General features: G+C 44.6%; 2 protein-coding genes across 2 annotated transcripts in view; both read right to left on the reverse strand.

The window, feature by feature from the left end:
* The window catches only part of LOC126108831 (uncharacterized), a 218989-nt gene extending 200443 nt beyond the window's left edge, over positions 1 to 18546 (reverse strand). The window contains exons 1-2 of the mRNA XM_049914195.1: positions 18251 to 18546; positions 8021 to 8190 (exon numbers count right to left, since the gene is read on the reverse strand). Of these exons, the coding sequence (XP_049770152.1) occupies positions 8021 to 8190; positions 18251 to 18483 (403 nt within the window). The 5' untranslated portion in view covers positions 18484 to 18546. The remainder of the gene's footprint in view (positions 1 to 8020; positions 8191 to 18250) is intronic.
* A 22-nt stretch (positions 18547 to 18568) lies between these two features.
* Positions 18569 to 27035, reverse strand: part of LOC126108832 (uncharacterized) — a 195597-nt gene continuing 187130 nt past the window's right edge. Inside the window, exons 13-14 of the mRNA XM_049914196.1 lie at positions 25132 to 25466; positions 18569 to 18586 (exon numbers count right to left, since the gene is read on the reverse strand). Of these exons, the coding sequence (XP_049770153.1) occupies positions 18569 to 18586; positions 25132 to 25466 (353 nt within the window). The remainder of the gene's footprint in view (positions 18587 to 25131; positions 25467 to 27035) is intronic.

Raw genomic sequence — 27035 nt, forward strand, 5'->3', positions numbered from 1 at the left:
AAAACGCAATTGAAAAGCCTGTGTCACCGCACGTACCGTGCAGCCTGGTACAGCACGAAGAGCTCTGCTGTAAATGCCGAGCAGTGTTCCGGAAGCCGATACCGAAAAACGTCTGTGCCGGTGACAAAGGCACATCTGACACCACTGTCAGTCTGAGAGTGGTCAGTATACACAAAGGCGCTATCGGGAAGTTCCGTCTGAAAGGTAGTGAAACTTATGGCGACAGAGGGAGGCTGGAGTAGTGTCTTTAGGAAGCAAATGAAGGCTAAGGTGAACACAGGCCGCTGCACGGAGCCAAGGTGGTGACGGGTTCACACCCATCGGAAAAGTGGCAGATAGTGTGAAGTGAAACTGCTAGAGCAAGGTCCAAAAGCGAACTCCAGGCCGTAACAGAGAAGAGGGACGCGTGCCCTACTGCAATCAAAGGAGTCATCAACAAAGGAGGCTACAGGATAGATGGACAGGCACGGCATACTAGCAGGATGCTTATCAGCCGAGAAGAAAGTCACGGAGGTACCACTTCAGTAGTTCGGCTGCTGCGGCATACAGACTCTCACCTGGGCTAGTGTAAAAAGCGCCAATGACCAAAAAGATGCCACGATGCTGGATAGTATTGATATGGCATACGAGGAACAGACATGCAGATGCATAAATGAAAATACCTGAGTAGTCTACTTTCGAACAGATAAGGATCTGATACAAATGGAGGATGGTGGTCCGATCCACTTCCCAGGAAGTACTGCTGAGGACACATAGGATACACAGGGGTCACTTACAGGTAAGAAATGTGGGATGACGAAGAAAGTGTCCTATCGAGCATGAGCCCCAGGAATTTCGTAGTTTGAACGAACGGAAAAGCAACGGACCCAAGACACAGTGGATGAAACCAACTGCGCCACCAAAAATTCATAGGAACGGTTTTGCCAATGGGAAAATGAAAGCCACACTTGATGCTCCGTGAGTAAAGACGATCGAGACATTGCTGAAGATGCCAGCTGAGGAGACAAGTCCATGGAGCACTGCAATAGATTGCAAAATCTGTCAATGAAAAGGGAACTGGAGATGCCTGGTGGGAGACAAGCCGTAATGGTGATAGTAAAGAAGAGTACAATAAGAATGTAACCATGAGGCACATGGTTTTCCTGGATAAAGGTGTCCAACAAGGCAGAACCCACACGTACCTTGGAAACTCGGTCTTTTAAGAATTCCTGATGCAAACAGAGCACGCGGCCACAGAAGCCCCATGTGTAGAGAGTACAAGGGGTAACGGTCATCCAGCAGGTGTTGTAAGCTTTCTCCAAATCGAAAAACATGGCCACAGCCTGGCATTTCTGCAGAAAACCATTCTTGACGTGGATTGACAAAGCGACAAGACAGTCAACCGCAGAACGGCTTGCTCAAAATCCACACTGTACAATGGTTAGTAAATTGTGAGACTCGAGTCAGCATACAAGCTGGGCACGAATCACACATTCCATCACCCTGCAAACACAGCTGGTGAGGGAAATGAGGCAAAGGTGTTTGTCCTTGTTGGGCTTAGGTTTGGGTATGACAATGGTTTCATGCCGGTGTCTGGGAAACGTGCACTATGCCCAAACGAAATCGTACATATTAAGGAAAAAGTGCTTGCCTGCTAGAGAAAGGTTTGCAACATCAGAACACGAACAACGTCCGGCCATGACATGGAGTATCGGGATGAAGTGAGAACATGATCTAGCTCCCTCATAGGAAAGGTGGCATTGTAGCGCTCACAATTCTGAGAAGAGGAGGGTATCGCCTGAGTCTCCTCCACTAGTTTCTGATGGAGGAAGGCAGGGTGTTAGTGAGTGGAGCTCGAAATATCTGCAAAATAGCAGCCCAAGGTGTTGGAGATAGCAGTAGGGTCCACTATGACATCATCTGCTACTGTCAGGTCGGAAATTGGGGAATGGACCTTTGTCTCAAGACACCTGTCGGAGGTTGGTTCACATGACAGATGATGGTGTGGAACAGTTAAAAGAACTCGTAAAGGAAATCAAACTAGCTTTTCTGCTATACTGAACAATGCAACGACATTGTGCATGCAACTGTTTGTAACAAATACAGTAGGCCATTGTAGGATGATGGTGAAAATGCGGAGAGCATGTACCCGCGCATCAATTACATCGCAGCTCGCCTCAGTACACCAAGGGAGCGGAACCCGGTGCAATAAACAGGAAGGGCCAGGAATGGAATGTTCTGCGGTGGTAAGGATAATGTTTGTAAGATATTATAACTGGTTGTTGCAACTGGGGAATGTTATTCGTCAAAGCTCGCCAGGGAGGAGAAAAGCCCCCAGTTGGCCTTAGGAAACTGTTATTTGGCTGTGCATGTAGTTGGGGGTAGGAGTCAGCAAACCAGATAGCACATGTGGGAAATGGTTCTCGAGTACGTGTCAGAGAGAGCAGACAGCTCGAGATCACGGGCAAGGTGGGCAGTGCAAAAGGAGAGTTCGAAATGGGAATACGTGTGAGTGGAGTCGGAAAGGAATGTGGGTGCTTCTGAGTTAAGGCATATGAGGTTAAGTGACTGAAAAGATCAGCCAAGAGAGCACCCCATCTGACAGGTTTTGGCCATGCCCGGAAGGAGATGGTGAGCTTTTCAAGTCACCAAGCAGCAGAAATGGGTGAGGGAGTTGCCCAATAAGCTGGAGAAAGTCTGCCCTGGTGACATCGAATGACAGGGGGATGTAAATGGTACAAAGAGAAATAGTCAGGTGGGGAAGGAAAATGCGGACTGCAACAGTTTGAAGCTGGGTAGTCAGGGTGATGGGTTGACTGGGAACACCATAAGGTATGTGCAGCATGACTCCCCCGTGAGATGGGATGCTGTCCTCAGAGGAGGGGAAGGGGAAGGTACAGTCAAAGTGGACCAGGAAGAAATGTGAGAGCTCAAAGTGGTTGTTAGGACGCAATTTCCTTTCCTCGAGGCAGAGAACAAGCAGACACTACGATTCCATGATCAGCCATAAGTCCTCTTTGTGGGATCGAAGGCTGCGAACGTTCCATTAGAGGAGAGTCATAATGAGGAAAGGGAAGGAGGGCTAAGCAAGAATGGGTAGAGGACAAATGTAAGATACGGAAGCTTATATCACTAGATGCTGCCTACAGGAAAATTAGATAGACCTTTGGAGGAAAGAGAAACATCTGTATGAATATCTAGAGCTCAAATGGAAAACCAGTCCTAAGCAGAGAAGGGAGAGCAGAAAGGTGGAAGGAGTATATAGAGGTTCTATACAAGAGAGGTGAACTTGAAATCAATATTATAGAATGGGAAGAGGACACAGATGAAGACGAGATGGGAGATATCATACTGTGAGAAAACAAGGCTTCAGGAATAGATGACAGAACTACTGATAGCCTTGGGAGAGCCAGTCATGATAAAACTCTTCCATCTTGTGTGCTAGATGTACGAGACAGGTGAAATACCCTCAGACTTGAAGAATGTAATCCCTTTCCAAAGAAAGCTCATGCTGGCAAATGTGACTATTACCAAACTATTAATCTAGTAAGTCAAGCCTGCAAAATACTACCATGAATTCCTTACAGAAGAATGGAAGAACTGGTTGAAGCTGATCCCAGGGAAGATCAGTTTGGATTCTGGAGAAATGTAGGAACACGAAAGGCAATACTGACCCTCCAACTTGTCATAGAAGATTGATTAAGGAAAGGCAAACCTACGTTTATAGCATTTGTGGACTTACAGGAAGCTTTTGGCACTGTTGACTGGAACATTCTCTTTAAAATTCTGAATCAGGAGTAAAATACAAGGAGAAAATGCTATTTACAATTTATGCAGAAATGAGATGGCAGTTTTAAGGGTGGAGGGGCGTGAAAGGGAAGCAGTAGTTCAGAAGGGAGTGAGACAGGGTTGTAGCCTATCCCCGATGTTATTCAATCCGTATATTAAGCAAACAGTAAAGGAAACAAAAGAAAAATTTGGAGTAGGAATTAAAATCAATGGAGAAGAAATAAAAACTTTGAGGTTTGCCAATGACATTCTAATTCGGGCAGAGACAGCAAAGGAGCTGGAAGAGCAGTTGAAAAGAATGGACAGTGTCTTGAAAGGAGGATATATGATGAACATCAACAAAAGCAAACTGAGGGTAATGGAATGTAGTCAATTTAAATCAGGTGACGCTGTGGGAATTAGATTAGAAAATGAGACTCTTAAAGTAGTAGACAAGTTTGGCTATTTGGGGAGCAAAATAACTGACGATGGTCGAACTAGAGAAGATATAAAATGTAGACTAGCAATGGCAAGCAAAGAGTTTCTGAAGAAGAGAAATTTGTTAACATCGAGTATAGACCTAAGTGTCAGGAAGTCTTTTTTGGAAGTATTTGTATGGAATGTAGCCATTCATGGAAGTGAAACATGGACGATGAATGAGGAGGTATTGAGTAAAATTGGGCAGAAGAAGAATCTGAAGTGCAATGTGACTAGAAGAAGGGATTGGTTGGTAGGAGATGTTCTGAGGCATCGAGGGAAGTGTGAAGGGTAAAAATCAAAGAGGGAGACCAAGAGATGAATACAGTATGCAGGTTCAGAAGGATGTAAGTTGCAGTAGTTACTTGCAAGATGAAGAGGGTTGCACAGGATAAAGTAGCACGGAGAGCTGCATCAAACCAGTCTCAGGACTGAAGACCACAACAACAACAACAACAACAACAACAACAACAACATGTGGGAACTAATGATGCATCTTCCTTTTTCACCACCGAAAGGCCTGCAATGACACTCTGATCAGAGGGGTACTTCTGGATTTCTGCCTAAGTCAGACCATCAGGCAGCCTGGTGGGGAGGCATACATCGGCGAGACTGGTAGGCCAATAGCAACGCGCATTCGGGAACACGAGCGTTATATTCGTCTAGGGCAACACAACAAATCCGCAGTGGCAGAACATCACCAAGACTGCGGAAAAGAAATAAAATTCAGCGAAGCCTGTGTGTTGGCCAAGCAGCCAATTATGACAAAACGCAAAATCAGAGGGGACACTGAAATACTTAAACACCCTAATGACATGAACAGGGAGGATGGACTCAGTCTTGCCCCATCTCGGCTGCCACCAATCAGGGCCCAACAGACCGCACTGTCAACACGAAGCGCGAGCACTACCGGCGAGTAACTGCTGACGTCCAGCAGTTGGTAAACAGCAGCCAACTTCTCATTCGACGGTGGCCACCAATCACGGTACATAACACAAGAGCCAATAGACAACAGAGGTCACGTTCTCCCTCCACCACAATAACCTATTAAAATAAAGTTCCTTCTCCGTCTTCCTCAAGTGACCAATGAAACTAACTACCTTTTTAAAATTATGACGTAATGGCATGCGCAGTGAACACTAACAACAAAATATAAAGGACACTGCATAACTAGAACGCACCATTAGACCCAGAAGAAGGCCGCAGCAATCGTGGTCAAAACGTTGGTTTTCTCCAGCAGCAGTAGTTTTTACATTATGACGCGGTACGAAATCCAGAAAACGTTTATGTCAACTGGTGTAAATAACACCACGTGAAGAATTCCGCATTCAATGGGCCTCAACATGAAGAGGATAGCAGCGGAGGAGAGGAGCTGCAAGCAGTTGTTGTGCTTGAGAATCAGGAGTAGTCTCCAGAAGGAAAGTTCCATTGCGTAAACGAGATCAGGATTTCACAGGGCCAGCAACTGCATCAACACCTTCCTGAATAATAAATGGCTTTACCGTAGCAAAGGACTGACCGTCTTCAGTACGTGAAACAATGAGGAACTGAGGTTCAGCTGGGAGTGTCTTCGTATCGTCAGCCTCATTCTGTTTACGTTTCGTAGACGCCGACTGTGCAGAAAATGATGGGCTCATTGTAAAAAAATCCCGCATGACTGCCAGAGACTCCAATTGCATGCTTTGTTCCCCTTCTCCTGTCCATCCTCCGCTCTGGCATTTGGGGTTTCTGTTTCTCTTCTTCCTCCCTGTGTGCTCCTGAAGGCCAGCCCGTGCGTCTGATGTGTAAGAGGTGACCGGGTAACACACCGGGGGGTGGGGGGTGGGGGATGGGGGGGGGGGGGGGGGGTGGCGAGCTCAGAATGTGGTGCACCCGCCTTAGGTGATTGTTCACACCTCAGGTCACAACTACCAAACAGAGGGACCAATCACCAATTTGGAAAGGTAACAACTTCGGCAATCACCCGGCCTATCCTGCACCATCTGTATGTGCGAACTCTTCCTGGGGCTGGGTACTACGTGTTACCCGGTCACCTCTTACACATCAGACGAATGGGCTGGCCTTCAGGAGCACACAGGGAGGAAGAAGACAAACAGAAACCCCAAATGCCAGAGCAGAGGATGGACATGGGAAGGGGAACAAAGAAAGAAAAAGAAAAAAAGGAACGAAAAACAGTGGAGAGACTGTTCTGACATCGGCTACTGAATATGCGGAACACATTTCCAAACACATCCCAGAATGTTCCCCAAAATGGGGGAAAAAGAACAGCAAGAGGATAGACGTGCAGCACACGAGGGAAAAGATGCTGCAAAGGCTGGGGCCCCATGGTCGCCAAGCACAAACCCGACAAAGAGCGGCGAGCCCCCTGGGGGCTATCCTCAGTGATCTGTACATTCTTCAAGGCATCTGGTGTAAGAACTGAAGTGAGAGATCCTGCATTATTTTGCTAGACAATGTCATTTGTTATGTAGGTCAGGAAGGATATCACAACAGAATTTACCATTCTTGCCACATACTGCAACCATCAGCCTCCCTTCTACAACAAATGACCGTGTTCTATACAGTAAGTCCCCACACCATAAATCCAACAGTTGGAGAGATGTGGGTCTAGAGAAGCACTGCTTCCTGTGACCTTTCACCAGGCAGTCTATCACTACACTGGTGTCAATCTGACCACCACAGAAGAAGAAAAAAAAAAAAAGACTCATCGCTCAACACCACAACAAAATAACACTCAGTGTGCCAGTTAAATCTGGCTCTACACTGGGCAACTCTCTGTTGCCCACGATCTAGCATCGGTTGTGCACGACACGTGGCAAATTGTGGTCTCGACCCAGCTTCCAGTAAACTGTTCCTCAGCATTCATGGTGTCCCTCTGCCTGGACCCTCTACCCAGATTTCAGATGCTGTCTTCCATTTGTTCATCAGAGGCAATTGGACAATCCTACGACTTCTTGTGGTGTAGTCGTTCTGGAAAAATCTGCACCTGCTCTTCCTGCTACAGTGTCAATCTGAATCCAACGTCACCACTGAGTCCATCTCGACACCACTCACTCTGCAGTCATTTCACTACAAACGGCTGTGTGTGAAAACTGTCGGTACAATGCTCCCGTGTCCATCGTGCCAGTGATTCACTTTCTCTCCAATTCTGAAAGACGGTGACACGCTGTACGTGTACCTCCTCTGGACGTGCTGTGTTGTCACCTTCACCAGAAAAGTTACAGTAACACTGCACATGTCCAATGACCACCAGCTGCTTATGCTATTCTTCATCTGTAACAACTGACCTTTTCAGTACTGGAAAGAAAGATGAAAATTTAAGCAACATATAGCACATGCCAAGAAATAGTGGAGTGTCACCCTGATAGCATCTGTTGCAGATTTTCATGGTGTAACAATTTCTGTCAGTGTATATAATAAGGTCAGAGCACCTTTTGGGATGTTGATTCAAGCAAAAATTTTCTGATAACTGTAGATCAAAAGCACTTCACTGTGAACCTCAGCCATAAAGCAACAGCCAGTCAGCGAGGCTGAAGTGGGTGCATCGAATGTGGAATCAATGTGTGTCCGTATACGGCACTAGTGTGGACACGAGTGATAACCTGGCCGGCAGCCTGAGTACGTAAGGGCATAACAGCTGCAGGCCATTGGCAGTCATTCCACTTGACAATGGCCACGGAGTGCTCAGTCAAAAGCTCGTGTCTTCTCAACCACTCTGTGTACCCGGAGGCATAAAAAAAAAAGAGGAGGAGGTGAGGCGATGTCCAGCCACTCTGCCACTGGCCGTAAGACTTACCGACCGTCCAGTAGTTCCCCTTGCGCTTGTCGACTTCCTGCGGCACTTTGACGAAGCACTTGCTGCTCGACAGTCTGTTCTTGATCGCCATCTGCCACCCCTTCTGGTCGGGCCCGTAGTACGGAAAGTGGCTCGCGATGTAGGCGTGGATCTGTGGCAGTAATGCCCTCCTGCCAGACAGACAAAAGCAAACATCACAATTCGAACCACCTACAGCATACCCCGAGTCAAAACTAGGGGCAGAGAGCACACTTTTTTATCTTCACTAAGTGTGTCTGTCAAGTCCTTACATACCTATCTTCACTTTGTATGGTTGGAAAAATAAATGGTTGTTTTGAAGATTTCCCTCCTGTGAAGTTGATGAGAAGCACTGTTGTCAATATTGTGATGTCTGATTTTATTTGATTATAACTTTGTGGACCATGAAGATGTGACACACTGCTATTGTGTGTGTGTGTGTGTGTGTGTGTGTGTGTGTGTGTGTGTGTGTAACCACAGGATTTTTCCTTGATTTCTCTGTTAAACACTTTTCCCCCTCAGGTGAAAATACACTATACACCTGGTGTAAGTACTTTTTTCCAAGTTAAGTGACAGTATACTTTCCCTCGGAGCTGTAAAACTTATCAATCTCTAGAATGGTGATGGGTTTATGAACCAGGACAGAATTTCCGGCACTTTGGAAAATGAAACCCAGCAAAAAATAGCGCTTTGGAAATATCTTTGATGCACAGTAACAAGTAAAATGTGCCTTTTCTTATTACAAAAGTATACGCAAAGTTTCCGAAGCACTGAAATAGAGACTGACAAGCACTTTTGTCAGCCAATCACAGCTCACATCACATCATCTCACCAGTGAATGACAGCAAATATTCAGAGTATAGGACACACGATGTAGTCAATCAATAGCAACGTCCTCTACATCTACATCTATACTCTGCAAACCACTGTGAGGCACGTTGTAGAGGGAATGTCCCACTGTGCTAGTTATTAGGGTTTCTTCCAGTGCCATCCATGTATGGAGCACAGGAAGAATGCCTCTGTGTATGCACTAATTATTCTAATCTTATCCTAACAATCCCTACGAGAGAGGTTGTAGCATATTCCTAGAGTAATCACTTAACCAGTTCTTGAAACTCTGTTACTAGACATTCTCAGGATAGTTTACGTCTATCTTCAAGAGTCTTCCATTTCAGTTCCTTCAGTATCTCTGTGACACTCTCTGGCATTAGGTAAACCAGTGACCATTCATGCTGCCCCTCTCTGTATATGTTCATTATCCCTCAGTCCTATCTGGTACGGGTCCCACACACTTGAGAAATATTCTAGAACCAGTCACACAGAGAGATTAGAGCCCACACACAGGCATACTGACAATCTTCCTTTCCATAAACAATACGAGACTGGAATAGAAGGGAGAACCAACAGAGGTACTCAAGATACCCCCAGCCACACACCATCAGGTGGCTTGCGGAGTAAGGATGTAGATGTAGATGATTTGCAAGCAATCTCCTTTGTTGATTGACTACACTTTCCCATATTCTACCAACAAACGGAAGTCTACCACATGCTTTACCCACAACTGAACCTAAGTGATCACTCCATTTCATATCCCTGCCAAGTGTAACACCGATTGGTCAATCCCAACAGTGACTCACTGATATTATAGTCATATGGTACTACATTTTGCGTTCTGCAGTGTGCACTATTTTACATTTCTGAACATTTACAGTAAGCTGCCAATCTCTGCACCATGTTGAAATCTTATCAATATCTGATGCAATATTTATGCATCTTCTTTCAGATAAAACACACATCAAAAGAAGTTTTGCATCACCCCATTCCCCAGAACTGAAAATCGACGTTGACTGTGGATATTGTATCACAGACACAGTCCCTTTGACTGTTCAGAGATGTCACTAAACCCACCCAAACATGTAAACAACCACGCACAAGCAGTGTCTATCAGATGGAGGGGGTCCGAAAGCCGATCAGTTCCAGTCATTCCACCAGGAAGGAGGTATATGCTCGTGTTGCCTGTAGTTCAATCATGCCTAGACGATCAATACCGCAGTTCGATCGCACCCGCATTGTTACTTTGTGCCAGGAAGGGCTCTCAATGAGGGAAGTGTCCAGGCGTCTAGGAGTGAACCAAAGCGATGTTGTTCGGAGACGGAGGAGATACAGAGAGACGGGAACTGTCAATGACGTGCCTCGCTCAGGCAGCCTGACAGCTACTACTGCAGTGGATGACCGCTACCTACGGATTATGTCTGGGAAGAACCCTGACAGCAAAGCCACCATGTCAAATAATGCATTTCGTGCAGCCACAGGACGTCGTGTTATAACTCAAACTGTGCGCAATAGGCCGCACGATGTGCAATTTCATTCCCTACGTCCACGGCGAGGCCCATCTTTGCAACCACAACACTGTGCAATGCGGTACAGATGGGCCCAACAAAATGCCCAATGGACAACTCTGGATTGGCATCACGTTCTCTTGACTGACGAGTGTCGCATATGCCTTCAACCAGACAATCGTCGGAGGTGTGTTTGGAGGCAACCAGGTCAGGCTGAACGCCTTAGACACACTGTCCAGCGAGTGCAGCAAGGTGGAGGTTCCCTGCTGTTCTGGGGTGGCATTAAGTGGGGCCGACATACGCCACTGGTGGTCATGGAAGGCGCCGTACGGGCTGTACAATACGTGAATGCCATCCTCCGACCAATAGTGCAAGCACATCGGCGAGGCACTGATCTCCACAGACGACATTTGTCCCCCCATCGTGCACATCTTGTGAATGACTTCCTTCAGGATAATGGCATCGCTTGACTAGAGTGGCCAACATGTTCTCCAGACATGAACCCTATCGAACATGCCTGGGATAGATTGAAAAGGGCTTTTTATGGATGACATGACCCACCAACCACTCTGAGGGATCTACGCTAAATTGCCATTAAGGAGTGGGACAATCTGGACCAACAGTGCCTTGATGAACTTGTGGACAGTATGCCATGACAAATACATGCATGCATCAATGCAAGAAGATGTGCTACTGGGTATTAGAGGTACCGGTGTGGACCACCGCCTCTGACGGTCTTACTGTATGGTGATATAACATGCAATATGTGGTTTTCATGAGCAATAAAGAGGGCAGGACTGATGTTTATGTTGATCTCTACTCCAATTTTCTGTACAGGTTCCGGAACTCTTGGAACCGAGGTGATGCAAAACTTTTTTTGATGTGTGTACTTCATTACAGAAAACTGCATCATCTGCAAAAAGCCTGATCTTACTATTAATTTTGTGTGCAAGTCATTAATATACAACATGAACAGCAAGGGTCCCAACACACTTCCCTGGGGCACACCTGAAGTTACTTCTACACCTGACAATGACTCTCCATCCAAGATAATATGCTGTGTCCTCCCTACCAAAAGGTCCTCAATCCAGTCACAAATTTCACTTGATACCCCATATGATTGTACTTTTGACAATAAGCGTAGGTGCAGTACTGAGTCAAATGATTTTCAGAAAACAAGAAATGATGCATCTACTTGACTGCCACGACCCAAAGCTTTCAGTACATCACATGAGAAAAGTGCAAGTTGGGTTTCACATGATAGATGTTTTCAAAATCTATGCTGGTTGGCATTGAGGAGGTTGTTCTGTTCAACACACCTCATTATGTTTAAGCTTGAAATATGTTCTAAGATTCTACAAGGAATCGACGAAAAGAATATTGGACAGTAGTTATGTGGATCACTTCTACTACCCTTCTTGTAGACAGGTGTGGCCTATGCTTTTCCCCAAGAACTGGTCATTGTTTTTTGTTCAAGGGATATGCAACAGATTATAGTTACAAGAGAGGCTAACTCAGCTGCAAATTCAGTATAGAATCTGACAGGGGTTCCTTTGGGCCCTGGAGCTTTGTTCAATTTTATTCAATTCAGCTGTTTCTGAATGCCACTGACACTAATACTTATTTCATTCATCGTTTATCAGTGGTGCAAGGATTGGACTGGGGCAGTCCTCCTGGGTTTTCCTTTGTAATGGAACATTTGAAAATGGAGTTAAACATTTCAGCCTTGTCTTTGATACCCTCAATTTCAGTCCCTGCTTTGTCACCGAGTGACTGTACATTAACTTTGGAGCCACTAACAGACTTTATGTGTGACCAGAATTTCTTTGGGTTTTGTGTGAAAGGACACTCGACAACATTCTGATATGGTAGTCATTCAATGCATCACGGATTCCTCTCCTGACAGCCAAACTTGTTTCATTCAGCATCTACCTATCTGCCTATTGCCCTATGCTTTGTTTTATGCCTATTCTGCAGTAATTTCTAATTCTTTAGCAGTTTCTTTAGAGTGACTGTATACCACAGAGGTTCCCTTTCATTATGAACTGTTCTCCTGGGTACATATCCATCCAGTGCATGGTCAACTATTTTTTTAAACTTGAACAAGAGTCGTCTACAAGCTCCTGCCCTGTGCTGAAAGTTTCAAGTTCCCCAGTGAGGTACGATACTTCTAATTTTTTATCTAGTTTACAGAACATATGTATCTTTCTACTTGGTTTAGTTGTCCTTTGTACTTCGGTAATCGTTCTGCCACAACCATGTCGTGGTCACTGATACCAGTTTCAATGTGGACATGCTCAGAGAGGCGGATCTATCTGTTGCCATTAGATGCACTGTTTCCATCATGGTGGGGTACCTAACTATCTGTTCTACATAGTTCTCAGAGAAAAAAAATCAAACAATGGAAAAAGCAGGATGGAATGAAACAATATTATGAGAAGGAAAGTAGCTACTCACCATATAGCGGTAATGCTGAGTCACAGATAGGCACAACAGAAAGACTCTTGCAATTAAAGCTTTCAGCCATTAACGCTTTCATTAACAACAATAACAACAACCACACACACACACACACACACACACACACACACACACACACACACACACACACACACACACACTTCCGCAAACACAACTCACTCAAACGACTGCAGTCGTGTGTGTGTGTGTGTGTGTGTGTGTACTGTTGATGAAGGCCTTGATGGCTGAAATCTTTAAGGCGACCACACCCTGCCTATCTAAACCATGTTAAATTAGGCAAGTATTTGACCCATTTCTGAAAAAACTATTTGATGCAGGACCTTAATACTTTTACTGTATGTTACATGATGCTGATAGAGTCAACTGTACTAAAATCGACTTTATCCATTTTATACTTTTTAAGAAATACTTTTTTAAAATTTATTAACAAAAAACAAAGTTTTTTCTGCAGAAAATATTTTTTTGTGAACTTCCTAATGGGGGAATATTAATGAAGGTAGTACCAGAGGTGGCTTTTTATGTTATGCAGAGTATCTGAAAATTTCGTTCATTTATCTATGATAGTTTCTGATATAATGGGGCATATGTACTGAAAATTTTAGTTTGTGGGAAATTGATTTTAAAGAAAAAACTTTTGAAATTTGTTACTTACAGTTAACACTTTGGGTCCTGAGCCATTGCGCGTGGGTGTCTACCATAAAGACTGGCTGATTTTAACGTATTTTAAACTACTACAACTCATTAAAGGTTTCAGTTATAGCAATAAAATTACTCTTCTTGAAAAACCTAGACTTTCTTGTTTAAAACCATATATAATACCTTTCTCTTGAATTAATACATACTTTTGACAAGCGTTATTATTATAACATTGTTTTTGAAAAAAAGGAAAAATTGGCCAAAGTTATATTCACTGTATTTTCTAGAAGGAATTTTTTTTTATTTTACACAAAAATTGTAATTATGGTGGATACAGTATGTCTTCAGAATGAGATTTTCACTCTGCAGCGGAGTGTGCGCTGATATGAAACTTCCTGGCAGATTAAAACTGTGTGCCCGACCGAGACTCGAACTCGGGACCCTTGCCTTTCGCGGGCAAGTGCTCTACCAACTGAGCTACCGAAGCACGACTCACGTCCGGTACTCACAGCTTTACTTCTGCCAGTACCTCGTCTCCTACCTTCCAAACTTTACAGAAGCTCTCCTGCGAACCTAGCAGAACTAGCACTCCTGAAAGAAAGGATATTGCGGAGACATGGCTTAGCCACAGCCTGGGGGATGTTTCCAGAATGAGATTTTCACTCTGCAGCGGAGTGTGCGCTGATATGAAACTTCCTGGCAGATTAAAACTGTGTGCCCGACCGAGACTCGAACTCGGGACCCTTGCCTTTCGCGGGCAAGTGCTCTACCAACTGAGCTACCGAAGCACGACTCACGTCCGGTACTCACAGCTTTACTTCCGCCAGTACCTCGTCTCCTACCTTCCAAACTTTACAGAAGCTCTCCTGCGAACCTTGCAGAACTAGCACTCCTGAAAGAAAGGATATTGCGGAGACATGGCTTAGCCACAGCCTGGGGGATGTTTCCAGAATGAGATTTTCACTCTGCAGCGGAGTGTGCGCTGATATGAAACTTCCTGGCAGATTAAAACTGTGTGCCCGACCGAGACTCGAACTCGGGACCCTTGCCTTTTGCGGGCAAGTGCTCTACCAACTGAGCTACCGAAGCACGAGAGCTTCTGTAAAGTTTGGAAGGTAGGAGACGAGGTACTGGCAGAAGTAAAGCTGTGAGTACCGGACGTGAGTCGTGCTTCGGTAGCTCAGTTGGTAGAGCACTTGCCCGCGAAAGGCAAGGGTCCCGAGTTCGAGTCTCGGTCGGGCACACAGTTTTAATCTGCCAGGAAGTTTCATATCAGCGCACACTCCGCTGCAGAGTGAAAATCTCATTCTGGAAACATCCCCCAGGCTGTGGCTAAGCCATGTCTCCGCAATATCCTTTCTTTCAGGAGTGCTAGTTCTGCAAGGTTCGCAGGAGAGCTTCTGTAAAGTTTGGAAGGTAGGAGACGAGGTACTGGCAGAAGTAAAGCTGTGAGTACCAGACGTGAGTCGTGCTTCGGTAGCTCAGTTGGTAGAGCACTTACCCGCGAAAGGCAAGGGTCCCGAGTTCGAGTCTCGGTCGGGCACACAGTTTTAATCTGCCAGGAAGTTTCATAACAGTATGTCTTATCTACAGTACCCTCCTGTAACTATTTTAGGATGCAATTTTGCTCTTTGTGTGGTAAATTTTGAAGCACGGCATTTTGCACAATGCCACTTTACATTCACTGCACTGGTAGCTTGTGTCTTTTCGCCACACTTTGCCAGAAACTTCCTTATTTTCATAAGTGTAACTCCTTTCCACTTTGATAATGAGCAGGTGGGTGAAAGGGAATTTGTGCTTCATAATTTCCTGATGCATTGTTGAGCATACAGATTAGTTTGTTCCTTTATATGTTTCATCATACTGTCGGACAGGAAATATGAAAAAAATTCTAGAGGTGCACTCTTCTGGTCTAAACTGACAACATTGCATATTTCAAATTGTCCTGAGAATAGATCTATATCTGGTGCACAATCAGTAGTCGTCCGACCTTCCTCAGAATCGGTGCGGCGCGCACGTCTCGGCTTCCCCCTTGCCGTCAGTCTCACTCGTTCTTCAGGCACAATATCGACGGGATTACTTGCTGTTCAAGTGTTTGGACACCTGCTCTGCTCTTCCGAGTCATATCAGAAGAGTAATATTTGCAAATAAAATCATAATTACGTACTGAGAGTTTTTTCAGTGAAAATCTGAGCAAAAATTATAGATGTTTTGTAGTCAGAATTCTTTACCTGAACTGCCAGAAACTACTTCTTGAACATAGTCCACATCATCATCAGAGTCATCTACAATATCTTCCTCTGACAAATCAACGTCAATTTCTTCTAACTCACGATATAACTCGCGAGCAATTTCTTCATCCGTCAACCCACACTTCGCCGTGTCGACGCTACTGAGACCCGCGCGGGAAAAAAATCGCTGCTCACAAAAGCCGAGAAATAAAAAGGGAAGCACACCCTTCCACAGCATGCCCGCACTATCTAGTGACCAATATTCAAACTACAGTCCATGCAGCGCCTCCCAGACAAGCAGGAGCCGTAAGAACACACAAAGGAAAGAAGGGGAAGAACGAGAACACGCGCCCGTAAAATTTCGAGCATGTCGCGCACGCCCTTATTTTTACAGGTGTCGGCGCCTAAGTGTTAATTAAAACTGTCCTGCTGCATATGATGGCCTTCCTTTGGCCTCTAGCAGGTCTTCCAGCTTCTTTTTCACCTTCCTGGATGTTTGTCTTTCTTTCTTGGCCATATTAAATGCAGACTGACTGATTTATCAACTACATCATTTGCATCGGGTCCAATGTCTTGCACAGTAATGCTCATGCCATCCACAGATATAAAATTTTTTGAGTCCCCTGAGATTTTACTGACTGATCATTGATACATAGCACGAAAAGCAATGTACTCAGAACAGAACTCTGCAGTAGCCCCCAATAACATGATCCGAATCAGATTCAAACCTCTACCGCCCTTGCAGACACTTAAGGAGAGTACAATTGGTGATGTGGGTATAAAAATGTGAATTTTTTTTATCGAAAATTGTTGTTTGGAGTTCTGTAATTTGGTGTATGTTTTGTTGACTTTTCAAACAAAGGAAACTCCAGGTTTGAAAATCAACAATATAAGGAGAAGATACATTCCTATTCACTGTAAAGATGAGTTGAGTTGCAGGCAGGCACAACAAAAAGATTGTTACACACATAGCGTTCAGCCAAATCCGCCGCCGCCGACTCCCCCCCCCCCCCCCCCCCCCCAATTCATACAAGCAAGCAAGAACACCTCATGGACACGACTGCCATATCTGGCAGCTCAGAATGAAATGCCACTGGCAACTGGCACTCTAGTCATGCCCTCTATTCTCCTAAACACGCCATTAATGCCGTGCTACTGTCTCAAATACAAAACAATGAAACTGAATTTTTTGTGCTGACTTGTGTCCTGAAATCAAACTGTGATTCTGATGACAAATTATGTGCACCGAGATGTTCCACTGCTCTCTTGTATATTGAATCTCAAAAACTCCACAAGTGACTAATTGCTAAGACAGTGGCCACTAATTGCAAAGGGAAAACAAATATTAAAAATCAGTTCCAACATGATATTTTATAGCAGGAATTATATAAAGCAAGAGGATTCTCTACAAAAGGAACAGCTGCTAAGCATAGCAGAAATGTACTAATAAATTGCTAAATTTAGGGAATTGTTCCATATGGGTGTGAAACATGAATGGTAGGCTGTTACAGGGAATGTTAAAGATCAGATGCTCTGATCAAGGAAGGGGTTATGTCGTCCTCTAAAAAGTCAAGAAAAAATGCCTAATAAAGAAAGAAGTGAAAGTGTTGACCACATATTATGACATAGCTCATTTTTGCAACCTGCGGTTGGTGGTACATGGGAAGGCCTAGATATGTGAATGAAAGACAAACAAAGTCATGTGGAGCAGATGTGAAAACATCAATAAATTTAACATCAATGTTGGGGACCAGAAAATAGGCAAAGTGAAGTAATTCTGCTACACTGGAAACAAAATATGACACGAGAGATATGAAATAGGGTATAAAAAGTAAACTAGCATAGCGAAAGAGGTCACTCCTGGTCAATTGAAGCTTCATTAGAGATAGAAACTTCTGAAAACATACATTTGGAGTACAGCATGCACAGATGTGAATCATGGACTGTGGGAGAAGAGAAAACAAGTATTTGATAGATGGTTCTACAGAAGAAAAAACGAAATTATGTCAACTGATGTGACTAGAAATGAGATGTTTCTCTGCAGAATTGGTGAGCAGAGAAACATGTGGAAAACAATGACAAGAAGAATGGGCAGGCAGATGGAACGTGTATTAAGACATCAGGGAGAAAGTTACTTGGTAGTAGAGGCAGTTGTAGAAAGTAAAAACTGAAGGGGAAGACTGAGATTAGAATATTTCAAACTAATAAATGAGGATCTTAGGAGAAGAGGCTGAACAGGAAATGAAGTGGCGGCAGTTACGTCAAGCCAGTCGGAAAACTGGTGACAGAAAAGGAGGTTCTTATCCTTGATGTCGGATAGAGCAATTATTTGATACGACGATAGCCGACAAGGAGAACAGGTGAAGAAATGCGTAAAATCATCTTGTTGCTGATGACCGAGAAACAACACCAACACATGTACACAACACGTATGAGATATCACAGGAAGTGCCAAATTATGGTCACACGTATTAAGGATGCTATAGTGTATATTCGTGAAGGGACTTCATAGCAGTGCTACCAACCTGTGTGGAGAATGCTCTATTGCCATAGCAATGAGCTCCGTGTAGCTGAACGGTGGCTTCGTACTGGCAGTAACGGCAGAACCAGCGTCGCCGAGGCGCTGCTCCTCGCCCACCTCTCTGCCAGCACTGCCCGCGGTGGTTCCCACACTGTCGATACCAGTGCCACCGCCGCTACCATTGACGGCGACACCGGATGTGGATGCCGGAATAGTCGTGTCGCCTGTCGACACCATTTTGTCCGGTGCCAGGGTGTCGTCCTCGCTGTGGCCGCTACCAGGGTGGGACGAGTTGGGGGCTGCCTGGTCACCGTTGCCAACCTCAGGCGGGGTGGTGGTACTATTTAAATGGACAAACACAATATTCAGTCATTAAATATCCCAGGAACTCTATATTGGTTACAGAAAGACATTCAATTAGAACTACGAATCATACCTAGAACTGAGACCAAAATGAATAATTTACTACAGGATGTAAAATGAACTACTTAGTATCTGAGAGAGACTACAAACTAGATTTTTTTTCAATCATCGAGCGAAGTGGTACATTACCTGACAGAGCATGGGACACATACTATGTATCTGTAAAAAATCAGAGGGCTGATGAATGACAATCACACCTGTGGCACTGTAGACGCTCTGGAGCATGCTCTGGGACTGTGCACTACAAAGATATGAAGCGGGTTGTAGTCCCCAGGTACAGCGAGCACCGGGTCTCGAAGCACCACTGAGGAAGAGTCGACCTGATGTATCTGACAATACAACAGTCACAGTATCCAGGAAGGCCAAGGAGGGCTTTACGAGGAATTCAACCGTATGCTAGCATACGCTGTACAGTCGAACTAAGGCAACCGAGGTCTGCGACAACTGAATGAAATTGCTTTCGAGACTGTCCACCGTGTTAGTGCTAACAGAAATGTAGCTAGTAAGGAGTTACAGTGAATCGTGTGATCAGTTTCCCAAGCAAAGGGAACCTTCTAAAGTTGGAGTGCACCCTCCCACACGGTGGTCAGGCACCGTCGACTAGAACCTGGATGACACTCGTGTCTAAATGGATTGTACCGATTTCATACATAGAATCTATAGCAACCTCAATAGTGCTAGAACACTGACTGGCAAAAAAGTTTAAGCACTGACAGACATCAGTGTTAACTTTTTACACATACACACCATCGGTGGTTATGTAAATGATTTAGAGTCGTAATCCTGTGCACAGGCAGAATGGCCACCAGAGTGCATTAGCCTTGTTCGTGTTACCAGGTCTAGTACACTATATAGTAAGGGGTATGCATCAGACGTTGTGTGATTACAGTGATGATGCCGACACACGTAAGACAGCGTTATCAGTATCTGACAGAGTGGGCAGGATATTTCTCATTTCAAGGCACGATGAGACGTAGTTGAAACCGTGATTGAGAATGTGCGAGGGTAGTTTGAAAAGTTCTCGGAATCACCACAAGAGGTCGGCGCTAGCGCAACAAGTTGTTCACGTGATATTCGTTGGACTGTTGCCTGTAAACATGTGCCACGTCAGTGCTCTCGAAAGAGAGCTGTGGTGGTGACGTGGCTCTGTTGTCGTTCCCATGAAGTGATTTGTGAAGACGGGAGGGGGGGGGGGGGGGGGGGGGGGGGAATCGAGATTCGAGCATTGATTAAGTACTTTGTAAAGAAAGGTATGAAAGCAAAAGACATTCATGCAATTTCCAGAATACAGTGGGGGACTCTGCTCCTTCAGATACAATTGTTGCCAAGTGGACAAACGAATTTAAATTTGGCCGGGAGAGCTTAGACGACGATCCGCGCAATGGTCGGCCAAGATGTGTCACTGCTCCAGAAATCATTCTAAAAGTGCACAAAATCTGCACAGAGGATCGCCACCTGAAAGTGTGTGAAACTGCTCAACCTTGCCAGATGTCATCTGAAAGCGTACATCACATTTTATCTGAAGAATTAGACATGAAAAAGTTATCCGCAAGATGGGTGCCGCGATTCCTTAACGCTGGATAAAAAAATGCATGAGAACGGACACATTGGAACAATGTTTGGCCTGTTTAGGAGAAACGAACAAGATTTTTTGTGCCGGTTTGCGACCACAGACAAAAATGGGCGCACTACTACATCCCAGAAACAAAACAACAGTCAAAGCAGTGGAAACATGCTGATTCTGTGCCACCAAAGAAAGCAAAGACAATTCCTTCGGCGAGAAAGGTCATGGCATCAGTATTCTAGAATGCGGCGAGGATTCTGTTAGTAGATTATCTCCCACTGGGCAAACAATTACTGGAGAATTCTATGCTAACCTCCTGGACAAATTGCAACAAAAGATATGCGAAAAAACGCCAGGTTTAACAAGGATGAAAGTCATCGTCCATCAAGACAATGTGCGCCTGCACATATGTGCTGTCGCCATGGCAAAATTACACGAACTAAGGTATGAATTGTTGCCACATCCACCTTATTCACCTGATATGGCTCCGTCAGACTTCCATATCTTCCCAAAACTGAAAATTTTTCTTCGTGGACAAATACTCACTTCAAACAAAGAATTAGTAGTCGGAGTTTAAAACCATTTTGCACGCCTGCAGGAAACTCATTTTTGAGATGGGATCAAGGCACTGGAATATCATTGGACCGAGTGCATTAATCTATAAGGAGACTACATTGAAAAACAAAAAACGTTTCAGTGATGTAAGTACTTTTCTTCTATTCCGTTCCGAGAACTTCTCAAACCACTCTTGTAGTTCAGTTGCTCCAGTCGTGGGTGGCCTTGAGTTAGGAATGCTCCTCTGTGGCCAGACGGTGGGGCTTTGGGAGGTGGTGAGCGACTGGAAAGATAAGGCACTGGAGATTTGTTTTTGTACAATGTTGGGAGGATTATTACAGTCTGTAAAAGCCTCAGTGAGATCATCAGTATATTTTGAGAGGGACTGTTCATCACTGCAGGTGCGATGACCGTGGATGGCTAGGCTGCACAGAAGGGACTTCTTGGTATGAAATGGGTGGCAGCTGTCAAAGTGGAGATATTGCTGGTGGTTAGTAGGTTTGATGTGGACGGAGGGACTGATGTAGCCATCTCTGAGGTGGAGGTCAACATCTAGGAAGGTGGCCTGTTGGGCTGAGTAGGACCAGATGATGTAAATGGGGGAGAAATTGTTGACGTTCTGCAGGAATGTGGATAAGGTGTCCTCACCCTCAAACCAGATAGGAAAGATGTCATCAATGAGTCTGAATCAGGCGAGGGGTTTAGGATTCTGGGTTTTTAGGAAGGATTCCTCTAGATAGCCCATGAATAGGTTCGCATAGAACGGTGCCATGCGACTGCCTACAGCTATACCTTAGATTTGTTTGTAGGTAATGACTTCAAAGGAAAAGGAATTGTGGGTGAAGAAATAGTTGGTCATGGTGACTCTGAACGAGGTTGTTGGTTCAGGATCTGTCAGGCAGTGTTCGATAGCAGTAAGGCTATGGGCATTAGGGAAGTTAATTTAAAGGGAGGTGACATCAATAGTGACGAGCAGGGCACCGTGTGGTAAAGGGAGAAGAACTGTGGAGAGTTGGCATAGGAAATGGTTGGTATCTTTTGTATAGGGGGATAGGTTCCGGGTAATAGGCTGAAGATGTTGGTCTAAGAGACCAGAGATCCTCTCAATGGTGGCATGGTAACTGGCCACAATGGGGCGTCCTGGGCAGCTGGGCTTATGAACTTCAGGAAGCATGTAGAAGGTAGGAGCGCAAGGAGTGGTAGGGCTGAGGAGAGAGATTGACTCTGGGGAGAGGTTCTGGGATGGACCTAAGGATTTGAGGAGCGACTGGAGATCCTGCTGGATTTCTGGAATGGAGTCATTGTGGCAAGGTTTGCAGGTCAACGTATCTGACAGCTGGCGGAGTCCTTCTGCCAGGTAATCCTTGCAGTTCAAAACAACAGTGGTGGAGCTTTTGTCTTCAGTAGGATTATAATGTCAGGATAAGTTTTTAGGTGGCAGACTGCAGTTCTTTCTGCGGATGGAAGGTTAGTTTGTATGCTGCGGAATTTGAGGAATGATGATGAGGCAAGATTCAAATTAAGAAGTTCTGGGAAGTTAACAGGGGGCGATTTGGGGGCAGTGGGGGTGAATCACAGTTGGCTGGAGAAGTGAACTGAGTCCAGTAGGATTCAACATTGGTCTTTGGTTGAGCCTGATTGGTAGGGTTGATAATGAGAAAGTATTTCCACTTTAGGGACCAGGAGAAAGAGAGAACGTCTTTAACAAGTCCTGCATGACTGAATTTGGAAGTGGGGTGAAAGGTGAAGCCTTTGGAAAGGACTGATATTTCTGCAGGGCTAAGGCTTTTGGAGGAGAGCTTCATGACAGTGTTTCAGGCCTGTTGAGGTTGTAGATTATGTGTGGTGGTGGGAGGGATTTTTGGAGGGAGTTTGTGGGGTAAATGTAGTAAGTAGGTCTGCGAGACAGGGTTTGTCAACTATGGGGGGCCGTGAGGGAGGTTTAGAGGTTGTTGTAGAGGTGGTGGATAGTGGTAATCAAAGGTGGAAGTAGGAAGTGAGCAGGGTGGAGAGTCTTTTGAGGTGGCGTTGTGCACACTGCTCTACTTCCTGGGGGGGAAGAGTTTCAATGTGTTATGGGTTATAGGAATTTAGGATTGCATAGCAGAAGAATTTTATGGATGGAGAGAAGGTGTTGCAAGGAGGTTTGGGCTTGACTACGTTGATGAGAACTATGGATTGGCGGAATCTTAACATAGGGAGGCCACTGTGGAAGAAAGGGTGGCAGACAGAGATGTGTAATCTGATGGTAAGGTTATTTTGGGGGTATTCCATGAGTGAAGCAACAGTGCAGGAAGAGTAAGTGGGGCTGGGTTCTGGCTACGGATAAGGAAACATTTCTGTATTGGTGCAGATGGAAGGAGCATGGATCCATGGTGGCGGGAAAAAATGCGAAATAATATGTAAATAATGTAGAATTATGTCTGAAAAAATTGTAAAAATACACCCAAGAACATGGGAAAAATCAAGAAAAGGATGAAATGAGAAGCAAGATGAAATCCGAGGGAGTACAAGGACAGTCAAAGACGAAAATTCACACACAGTCACAATCAGATCAAAGTAAATATATAAATAGAAAAATATTTTACTGTGGGTTGCAGGTATGAGGGATGTGTGAAGAAGGGGGATGGCAAATGTGACTCGGTGTAATAGGTGCGAACTGGGATTGAGTGGAGAAGGAGTGGGGGGGGAGGGGTGGAGGGGGGGTTGGTAGGATGAGATACAAGATTGTGTGTGAGTGATCATTTTGAAGATAGCGTAGTTTGTAAGGCGACAAGAGGAACACAGGAAAGAAGAAAGAAGAGAAAGAAGGACGGACGTTGAGTATAGTAATGCATTAGAAAATGGTAACAAAGGAAGAAATAGTAGATGTAGATGTAGGGTTAATTGTAGTTTTGTAGTGGTAGGAAGAAGTTTTCTTTCTTTTACCTTCTTTGCCTGTTTGTTGTAGTATTATGTTTTTTCACAGTATCGCATAGTACCTAGATATTTTAAAAATGTTTGTTAGTAGCAGGTTTAAATTATTATTATGTACACTTTTTATAATACACAAAAATGTGAATCGGATGACCTATGTTAAGTTTTTCACATAACAGGTTGTGAATGTGAAGAATGTATAAATGAATAAATAAATATTCTCCATCATTTTCTAATAAGTCTATTTGCAGGTTTGTAGCTGTTAAAGTATTCATTTTGGAAATGCAAAGTCCACAACTAGATTAACTTTCTTTGATGTGTTGGCTCCAGCTATGTGTGAGCTATGTAAAACAATATCGCAGAGGAATTGTTTTTTCAAATGAGGTTCTTCTTCCTCTATCTTCCCATCACTTTTTCATTATTTCATTCTGCTGTTAATTTTGGTGTTGAGTGAATTTTCTTCCATGTTGGCTAAATTTTTATGAAAATCTATTAAGTTCTTCTTTTCTGAATTTTTATGTTTAAAATGTATTCTTCAGTTATGTTCTCTCTGGTCCCGAGTTTCTCTGGTCTGTTGATTTTGGAATTTTATTGTTACTGAAACACTAATAAGATTTCTTTAAGTAATCTACTATCCTCGATTTTATATGTCCGAAGATACTGACCTGCCCTCTCAATTAGGAATTTTTTTCCAGACTGAACGCTGAATGGCATAATCAGTCTTAACTGATGATGATGATGATCACTAATGGAAATTTCTTTGGTTGCATGTTGGGGTTGACAAAGCTTCAAACTCTCCAGCTACACCATGAGATGGTGGGGGTAAATACCACCCATCAAAAAATTCCGAAATTGATTTTATTCCTGACGTATAACGAAAGTCAATGTAGTAATTACAGTGGCAGGTTGAACTAACAACTGTAAACAAAAGATGTGCATTCTGCTGGGAGTATGCAGCGTTACATAGCAGACATCCAACTACAGCGTGTTAACATCATGTCACTAATCGTAATGGAGCAGCATCTCTAAATCGAGTGTTCTAGACATTCTCGAGAATATTCTGAGGACAAGCAAAGAGTATGCAATGTTTGTACAGCACACTTTCACTCCCGAGCAGAACCAATGACGTGTGGACGCCTTCCACGACTCAGATGAAATGGAAGACGTGGATAATTTTTTTCCGGTGAACTTCATCGCGGTGACAAAACTGGTGTTATCAATATGAACCTACCATAAAGCAACAAAGTGCAGAAATTCACACGAAGGGTAAATGTTTTGACAACAAAACTGACATCAGAGCCAATGCGACAAGAGAACTGAACGGCACCTCAGAGAAGAATTTTTCTGACAGCTTCACACGGTCGTACGATTGTTCTCTGTTGTACTCAAGTGTGTCTAATAAAAATGTGAGGTGACACCCGATGTACCTTACAAACTACTGAGCCGTTCTCGTACCTGGGATAGTGCGGGTAGGCGGGAGGTGACAGAGTGTCGCCTCCGACACGTCCACTCCCAGCGGCAGCCCGGAGCGCCGAGTGTCCGAGCAGTGACTCGGTGGCGTTCTCCAGCAGCTGCAGGTGTTCCGACATGCCAGTGCGGTGCTGCCGGCGACGGGAGTCGTGCCCGTGGAGTCGGTGCTCACCGTTGTCAGAATGCGCTCTGTTCGCGTGCCCCTCCGAAACTGGGCCAGAGTGCAACGGCCGCTTCACACGCCGGCGGGGGCGAAATTTTCCACTCTCGAACATGTGTTCGTATTGTGGGTCTGAAACAGTAACACAGTAATTGTTTGGTGAGCAGTTCATCAAAACACACACCGAGAATTCACCGTCACTGAATGTAAAATAATGTACGTCGACCGAATCGTCTAGGATTATCGACCGAGTCGTAGCGTCGTGGTGTCTCGGTGTTCGGATAGGTTTCCTACTTGTTACGTTCGAGTGAAGTGGCAGATTCGTGTCGAGCTTGTTCCTCTGCAGCTGCTGAACGACAGACCGCTCTGCAGGTTAGTCAATTGCACGCTTCCGGACAATACGAGGTGCGACAATAAAGTAATGAGACTTATTTTCTTTGCGAGATGTGGCAACCCTGCACGCTTAAGTAGGCACCTCGATCTGTAGGCCGCTCCTAGTCCAAGCGGCACATCGATGCAACTGCTCAGTCGTGAGTTGTGCTGTAATAAGTTAACACGTGTCTCTCATCACGGAAATGGAACCGCATAATATTGCGCAACGGTATGCCATATCTTTTTGTGTTAAACTTGGTGAAAACGTGACGACAACTTACGATAAGCTTCAGAAGGATTTTGGAGGGGAGGTTATGTCAAGGCATGAAATGTTTAGTGAAGGCACAACGAATGTTGAAGATGAAGACCGCAGTGGACGACCGTCAACCTCACAGACGGATGTGAACTCGACCAGGGTGCGTGAACTTGTACGACTTGAGTGAACATTATCTGTGAAAACGACTGCAGAAGAACTGAACTTCAATTGAGAAACAGTTCAGTTCGTCTAATAATAACTGAAGATCTTGGTATGAGAAAGATTTGTGCAAAATTGGATTCTGCATCACAATAATGCACCATCCCAAACTGCTCTGTCAGTACAGCAATTTTTAACCTCAAAACAAATTTCAGTACGACCACAGCCACCTCGTTCACCAGATATCGCTCCGTGCAACTTTTTTCTATTTCCGAGAGTCAGAACAGTGGTCAAGGGACACCGTTTTCAAAACAACACAAGATGTCCAAAAAGCTGTGAAGAGGGTCTTGGAGGATATTACAGAAGATGAGTTCCAGAAATGATACCATCAATGGCAGAAGTGCTGGAAAAAGTGTGTGCAATCAGAAGGGAACTGCTTTGAAGGAGACAACACCATACTTGACTAAAGCGGTAAGCAACATTTTTTTCACATCAGTCTCATTACTTTACTGTCGCACCTCGTCTACATCTACATCTATACTCTGCAAGCCACCCAACGGTGTGTGGCGAAGGGCACTTTACGTGCCACTGTCATAACCAACCCTGTCCTGTTCCAGTCGCGTGTGGTTCGTGGGAAGAATGACTGCCAGAAAGCCTCCACGCGCGCTCAAATATCTCTAATTTTACATTCGTGATCTCCTCAGGAGGTATAAGTAGGGGGAAGCAATATCTTCGATACCTCATCCAGAAACGCACCCTCTCGAAACCTGGACAGCAAGCTACACCGCGATGCAGAGCGCCTCTCTTGCAGAGTCTGTCACTCGAGTTTGCTAAACATCTCCGTAACGCTATCACGCTTACCAAATAACCCTGTGACGAAACGCGCCGCTCTTCTTTGGATCTTCTCTATGTCC

This window comes from Schistocerca cancellata, chromosome 11, assembly GCF_023864275.1.
Source record: "Schistocerca cancellata isolate TAMUIC-IGC-003103 chromosome 11, iqSchCanc2.1, whole genome shotgun sequence".
NCBI lineage: Eukaryota > Metazoa > Arthropoda > Insecta > Orthoptera > Acrididae > Schistocerca > Schistocerca cancellata.